The sequence below is a fragment of the Drosophila navojoa genome, chromosome 4 (genome assembly GCF_054131105.1).
Source record: "Drosophila navojoa isolate 15081-1374.11 chromosome 4, UAZ_NAV_1.0, whole genome shotgun sequence".
Taxonomy (NCBI): domain Eukaryota; kingdom Metazoa; phylum Arthropoda; class Insecta; order Diptera; family Drosophilidae; genus Drosophila; species Drosophila navojoa.
In genome coordinates, this window is record NC_142892.1 from 16,589,767 (window position 1) to 16,596,155 (window position 6,389).

A 6,389-nucleotide genomic window follows, 5' to 3' on the forward strand; every position below is an offset into this window, starting at 1 on the left:
TGCCGTTGTGAGCGATTTCGAAATCTCTCCCAATTATAAATATTTACCGGTTTGCCGTGTGTGCTACGCATACACTCCCATTTCCCCTGTCCAAAAATCTCGCCTCTCACCACACCGACTCGACACTATGGCTGTCCCGCTTGCTCTTTGGCCGCGCTTTGTTTTGTTTCCAGCGACACTTGATTGCTTTCAGGCGTGGTTGTTGTCTTTGCTGTAGCGCAGAAAAGTATGCTACAAGCCAAATAGACTCAAATTATGCTGTGCTGCGAAGAGTATGTGAGTGAGGCAGTGTGTGTTTGTGTGTGGGCCTGAATGCTGTATGCTCGCTGTTTGCCTAACGCTTTTTTTTTTTTTGTATGCCTGCAAAACAATTTCATGTGCTTCCCGTTCATAAATATTTTTGCTCAAGTTAATTGAAACATTACCAAAAAATGCTTGTCGGCAAATATTGAAATATGCGCCGAGTCGGGGCCACACACACACACTCACACGCATGTGGGTCCTGTAAATATGATGTATTATTGGCATAAAACATTTTTCTGTATTGATTTATTTGCGACTGTCTGCTTCGTGTTGGCTGTGATTGAACGCAAAGCCTGAGGAATTTATTTATTTTTACTTTAATCAAACTGCAAATATAATGAAATTTGCGATGTTTTAATAAATTATTGAATATGTGTAGACACTGAAGCTTTGAATTGACTTTTTTAATACATTTTTGAATATGTACCTAAAAGTAACAGTATGAAAGATTTCTCTTTATTGACTAAATATTTATTTTATTTGTTAATCTTTTAGTTTTAAGTTTTTATTAAAAGCTTTTAAAAATATGTGAAAAATATTTGAAGTTATCTTTATTAGGTTAAAACATGAGAATCATTAAAAATGTAATTTTGTCATTTGCATACAATTAAAATATGAAATATTTGTTTTATTAAATTATGTTGTAAATATATTCGGAAATAATCTTTTGCTAAAATGTCAGTTGAAATGTTTTTTTCTTTATTGTGTAAATTAAATTTCCCATTTAAATTTGTTTCTCCTTTTAAATCTAAATTAACGTTTCGGTATACTTGATCATGCTAAAGTTGGCAAGCAATTGTCTAGCGTCTAGAACCGAGTAAGAGCCCAGCTCAGCTGCAATGAAAATCATTTGAGTTCTTAAGGGTTTCCTCACAGTATTTTAAAAATTGTAAATCGCGATCATGGTGACTCGAGGGACAAGTCGGCCTTTGCAGACGCCAAGCTCATCCCGCCCGTTGAGGTTTTCCACTTGCGAAATCTCTATCTACTCGACACGCACGAGAACAAAGTCAATTTGGGCATTGGGGGTAAGTTGACTCCCGAGGCCATTGCTGCAGCTGCTGCAACTCAGTCTCTGCTCTGCCAGCCTATCGAACCGAGGAGAACCATCCATTCGTGTTGCCAATCGTTAGAAAGTGCCAGGTAGAAGTGGCCAACAGCATGAAGCTGAATCATGAATATCTGCCCATACTGGGCAACGCCGAGTATACGAAGGTGGCCACCGAGCTGGTGCTGGGCAAGGACAGCAAGGCAATCAAAGAGAAACGCGTGAGTCGAGACGCTTACTTATTTGATGATATTCTCCATTCTCCATTCAGACTGTTTCAGCTCAAACTGTTGCGGGCACCGGCGCGCTGCGCATCGGTTCGGAATTCTTGTGTCAATGCCTGAAGAAACGCATCTGTCTCCTGTCAGATCCCACGTACGGCAATCACATCAACATTCTCAGGCAGGCTGGCTTCAAGCAGTTCAAAAAATATCCCTACTGGAGTCAGAAAAAGAAGAAACTAGACATTGCCAGGCTCTTGGCAGGACTGTGCAATGCGCCAGAGGGATCGGTGGTTCTGCTCCAAGCCTCGGGCCATAATCCCACCGGCCTGGATCCCACAATGAAGCAATGGCAACAGATCTCGGAGGTTGTGAAGATGCGTCATCTGTTTCCCTTCTTTGATGCGGCATACATAGGGTTTTCTAGCGGCAATCCGGATCTCGATGCCTGGGGAATCAGATACTTTATCAAACAAGGCCACGAAACACTGATCGCGCAATCCTTCTCCAAGAACATGGGACTCTACGGTAAGAGTTGGCTCTCGCTTTGCTTAGTTTATTAACTGTGTCATTTTTCTGTAAACAGATGAGCGCGTTGGCAATTTAATTGCCGTGTTGAACAATAAATCATATGCGCCTGCTGTCGCCTCGGAGTTCACCAAGCTGATTCGAGTCAACTACTCAAATCCGCCCGCTTTCGGCAGTCGTATTATCGCCAAGGTGCTCAGCAACAAAAGCAATCGCAAAAAATGGTAAATGAAACTGGAAAAGAATATCGAATTACTATAACATTATTCCGTATCTAGGCTGAAAACTCTAATCATGATGACAAATCGTGTGAAGAAAATGCGAAAGGACTTGGTGCAAAAACTTGTAGAGTTGGAAACACCAGGCACTTGGGATCACATAACACAGGGCCATGGAATGTTTGCATATCTAGGATTAACTCGTGAGTAGAGAAAAGTAACGCCCGCAGTAAAATCTCTCTAAAAACTCTTCCGTTTCCACAGCGAAACAATGCGAAAGACTTCGCGTGGATAAACATATATATTTACTCAGCTCCAGTCGCATCAATGTTTGCGGATTGAACTCGAGGAATATAGATTATGTGGCCAAGTCGATAAATGAAGTTGTTACGGGCTCCGATTCGAAGAAGCGTAAGGAAAAATCATGCAAAGAGTGAGAGCTGAAGAAGGAATATGTAAAAAAAGAAATCAATGTGAGGTGTTGATGTGGCGGAACTATAAATATTATGCTAGTATATGAAGACTGTCCTCCATTCATTCTTGTGAAAGCCGCTTCAATCGGGAGCAAGATCGAACACGTTTTGTAATTTTACGTTTGGTATGAATGCTCGGCAATAAAATGAAAATAAAATCAATGGAAAATGAAAGTGATAAATCTCTTTGCAAAAATTACTTAATTTCATTTGAAGTTAATTTTATGTTTTATGAAGTGAGTATAAATTTAAAATGTATATATTAAGCGTGGCATAGCTAACAGAGCCCAATCAATGAAGATAAACGTTTGCTCAGCTCGAAGGCTCCATTTCTTGCTGGCTGTCATCATCAATCAGGCAAAGCGATTGTCAATCTGAGATGTATTCAATTGCCTGCAACAGATAAATTTGCTTACGATTTTGGTTTGTTTATGGTGCCGAGCAGTTCGCATCTGACCGCAGCGAATCGCTGTCTTGTTTGCTTTATACATCACCCAAAACAACAACAACAAGTATGTTTTCATTGCGTATGCAACGTTGCTGCTACTCCTCCTCCTCCTCCTGCTGCTGCTGCTGCTATTACTCCTGCTGCTGTGGCTTTGGTTGTCTTCATTGTTTGGATTTTAGTGCTTCACATGGCAGCCATATGGAGCAGAGTCAACTATTTGATGCTTGGGTCAGTGAGGCGGAAGGAAGTCAGTGCGCCAGCAATGACAATGTTGCTTTAGGTTTTTGAAACTGGGTCATAAACTTGGTTAATTGTTGATCCCTTAGACTGATTAATTGCAGGGGGTTTGCTTCCGCTAGACTAATACGAGCTCCAGCTGGCAGAGCTCTTTCCATTCCGTATGAAATGGCTTGCCAGCTTGTTTAACAAGCTTGTCAAGCGTCGCATTTAAGCTGACACCGCTGAGCAGTTACCGTTACTGTAACAGTTATTGCTGTTGCCGCTGCCGCTGCTGCTGCTGCTGTTGCTGCTGACCTTATCCACAAAATGCTCGTATTCCGTTTCCGCTGCACTCGAGTCGACATGACCGCAGCGGTGTGGCGTGCTTAATGGCCTGGCATTGTGGCAACGGGGCGAACGCAGCGAGGAAATCATTTTTGTAAATATTATGCAAACACACACACGCACACACACACGCACACACGCACACCTGGCTTCGTCCTTGCTCATCAATTGGCGCAACAGACGCTGCTGCGCCTGCAATTTATTTTTTATGCATGAGCTGCAAATGAAAATTAAATTGACTGTGCGCCCCGACTGCACGTTAGAAGCGCGTTGCGTGCCACACGGCGTATGAATAATGCAGATGGCCGCAGCCACAGCCACAGCCACAGCCACGGCGACTCAACTTGCAAGTTCGCGCTGACCTCAGGCAACGCACACGCGCCACGCATTGCCGCTTAACCTTTTTTTCTGTCTCCTTTTTATTTATTATCACATATTCATATGAGGCTTTTATTTTGTGTTTTTAATTAAGTTATAAAATATTAATTTGTGTCGTCGCTGCTGCTGCTGCTGCCGCTGCTGCTGCTGCTGCTATCTCTGCTGCTGTGGTTGACATGCATTTTGTGGTCTCCCCGCTGCGCGCGACGCTGCCAGTGGCAGCTGAGACATCGACTCAGGTTTATGCTGTTGGCCAACGTATTCAATATCGCTCTCAGCCAGCTCAGTATAACTTTCTACAGCAGCCCACTCCTGCTCCTACTCCTGCTGCTGCTGTTGCTGCTGCTGCTGCTGCTGGCATTTTACGCGTCATTTAACCCGTTCGATTTGGGTTTCAAATGCAACAAATTCTCAGCGCCTCGCAGCCGCCAGCTGCTGCCCCTGCTTCACTAAGCAATGGGATCCAATCGAACCTGGCAACGGCTGCTGATGGCCTGTCGCGAGGCAGACAGCGGAAAGAAATGAAATAAACAAAGTAATTTGTGATACACTCGGCGCAAAGTGAATCGATTGCCTTTGGGGTTATTCCTTTTGAAATCAAAGCCAAGTTCAATTATATATAAGGCTCTATGCTAACCGGCTTCGAGTAAATCTAATATACATATGTATGTATATATAAGAGAATATATACATCTATTTATATACATACTCACGCATATATTTCCACTTGTATAACTATTCTCTCGCCTCTCACATTGCCATTTTAATTACCAGTTCTTAAGTCGCCTCTTTCATGCCATCAATTGCCTTGCAGCAGTTCATAGAGCTCTGGCATAAAACACTTCCCCGTCAGCTTATCTATCTGTCTTCATTCAGTTATTCATTGACAACTTTATAATCCTTTGTATCTGTTAATCCCGCATCACTTCTTCCGGCACATCATCCAGGCACTTCCTCCTTTCAATTCTCATTTCTCTGCTCTCTGCTTTTTCTTTTTATTTGCGCTCCCTCTCTCTTTTTTTTAATCTTACAATTCCACAACCTAACCCAACTTGCATTGTGCTGGCTCTGGCTCTGGCTTTGGCGCTGGCTCTGGCTGCTGCGGACTTAAACATGACAGCTGTCATATGTTGCTATTCCATATCACATTTTATAGCATAGTTCTTTTTTCATCTGCTTCTTCTTTCATTTGCTGCTTTTGATTTTTTTTTTTTTGTTCAGCCGACATTCCGCTCTATCTAAGCTTTGTTTTGTGGGGCCGTACGCTTTATTTTCCGCTTCTTCCATTCGTATCACAACAGTTTTACGCACAGCACGTGCTCTGCCAGTGTGCCTCACTCCCTCGCTCGCTCGCTCTCTCTCTCCCACTCGCTCTTGCATTAGCTCCTTCTGCCTGACGTACGCTCTTTCAGCTGAGCTTTTACTGTTACTTGTGCGCACTCTCGCGAGCTGCCTGGCTTTTGCCTCTCTTTGTGCTGATTGGAAGTTGAAACATTTACCGTTGTTACTTTTTGCACTTTTGTTGTTGCTGCTGCTGCTGCTGCTGCTCTTTTCATTGTCTCTGTTTTGCTCTGTTTCATATGCTTTAGCTGTGCCACATTTAGCCCATGACTTTGGCAGCCCCGAGCCGAGCAGCAACTGTGAAGCTCGCTTGCATTTAAAAATAAATTATTGTGGCAAAACACACACACACACACAAACTCACACACGTACGCACACACACAACGTTGTAGTCCTTTATTTTAGTCATAGTTGCTCTTGGGCGTACGTTGAACTGCTGACCCAAACACCTGTCTAGATTGCGGCCTACGATTGGGCCTTCTTTCAGTAGTAGTTGCTGCTGTTGTTGTTGTTGTGCTTTGGGGCTCGTCAGTTGACTTGTATTTTCGTCACTTTTACAAAAATAGTTACTGGGGTTCCGGTGCGGCTCGAGCTCTGCTTAATTTTATTACGCCAGTTGGGCATGTTGGCCTGTGATTCAGTGCGGAAAATTAAAAGGGTTTACGGCTTCATACATAGATAAGTGGCCGTACGGGGAAATGAATAGATCCGCCACGGAGACACATTGACGTTGGTTTTTATCAGCGGATTAGCGACGAGTCAGCTTTGACTTGAAAAGGGTTTACTTGACTTTTATAAAGTCAGAGAATGTCTTAGAAAATGTCAACGATTTAGTTTACTCACAATTTACTTTTTTTTTCTACTTTT

At 43.0% G+C, this 6,389-nt stretch overlaps 1 protein-coding gene across 2 annotated transcripts; it reads left to right on the plus strand.

The window, feature by feature from the left end:
- The first annotated feature begins 973 nt into the window (after positions 1-973).
- LOC108650239 (aspartate aminotransferase, cytoplasmic) lies at positions 974-2,969 on the plus strand. 2 transcript variants are annotated; one of them, XM_089260033.1, is made up of 7 exons: positions 974-1,120; positions 1,180-1,335; positions 1,437-1,572; positions 1,623-2,100; positions 2,159-2,324; positions 2,379-2,521; positions 2,583-2,969. In XM_089260033.1, the coding sequence occupies exons 1-7, from the start codon at positions 1,080-1,082 to the stop codon at positions 2,753-2,755; spliced, it is 1,293 nt and encodes a 430-aa protein (XP_089116159.1). In that variant the 5' UTR covers positions 974-1,079; the 3' UTR covers positions 2,756-2,969. The 2 variants fall into 2 exon arrangements, with proteins under 2 accessions (XP_089116159.1, XP_017954847.1); XM_018099358.3 differs by having other exon boundaries at positions 1,180-1,331; positions 1,391-1,572.
- Positions 2,970-6,389: the final 3,420 nt, after the last annotated feature.

Bases quoted from the DNA above. Each gene is read 5' to 3' on its own strand.
- LOC108650239 (XM_018099358.3), top strand. From the start codon at position 1,080: ATGCTAAAGTTGGCAAGCAATTGTCTAGCGTCTAGAACCGA. The intron at 1,573-1,622 runs GTGAGTCGAGAC...TTCTCCATTCAG, and splicing joins AGGCAATCAAAGAGAAACGC to ACTGTTTCAGCTCAAACTGT. The intron at 2,325-2,378 runs GTAAATGAAACT...TTCCGTATCTAG, and splicing joins AAAAGCAATCGCAAAAAATG to GCTGAAAACTCTAATCATGA.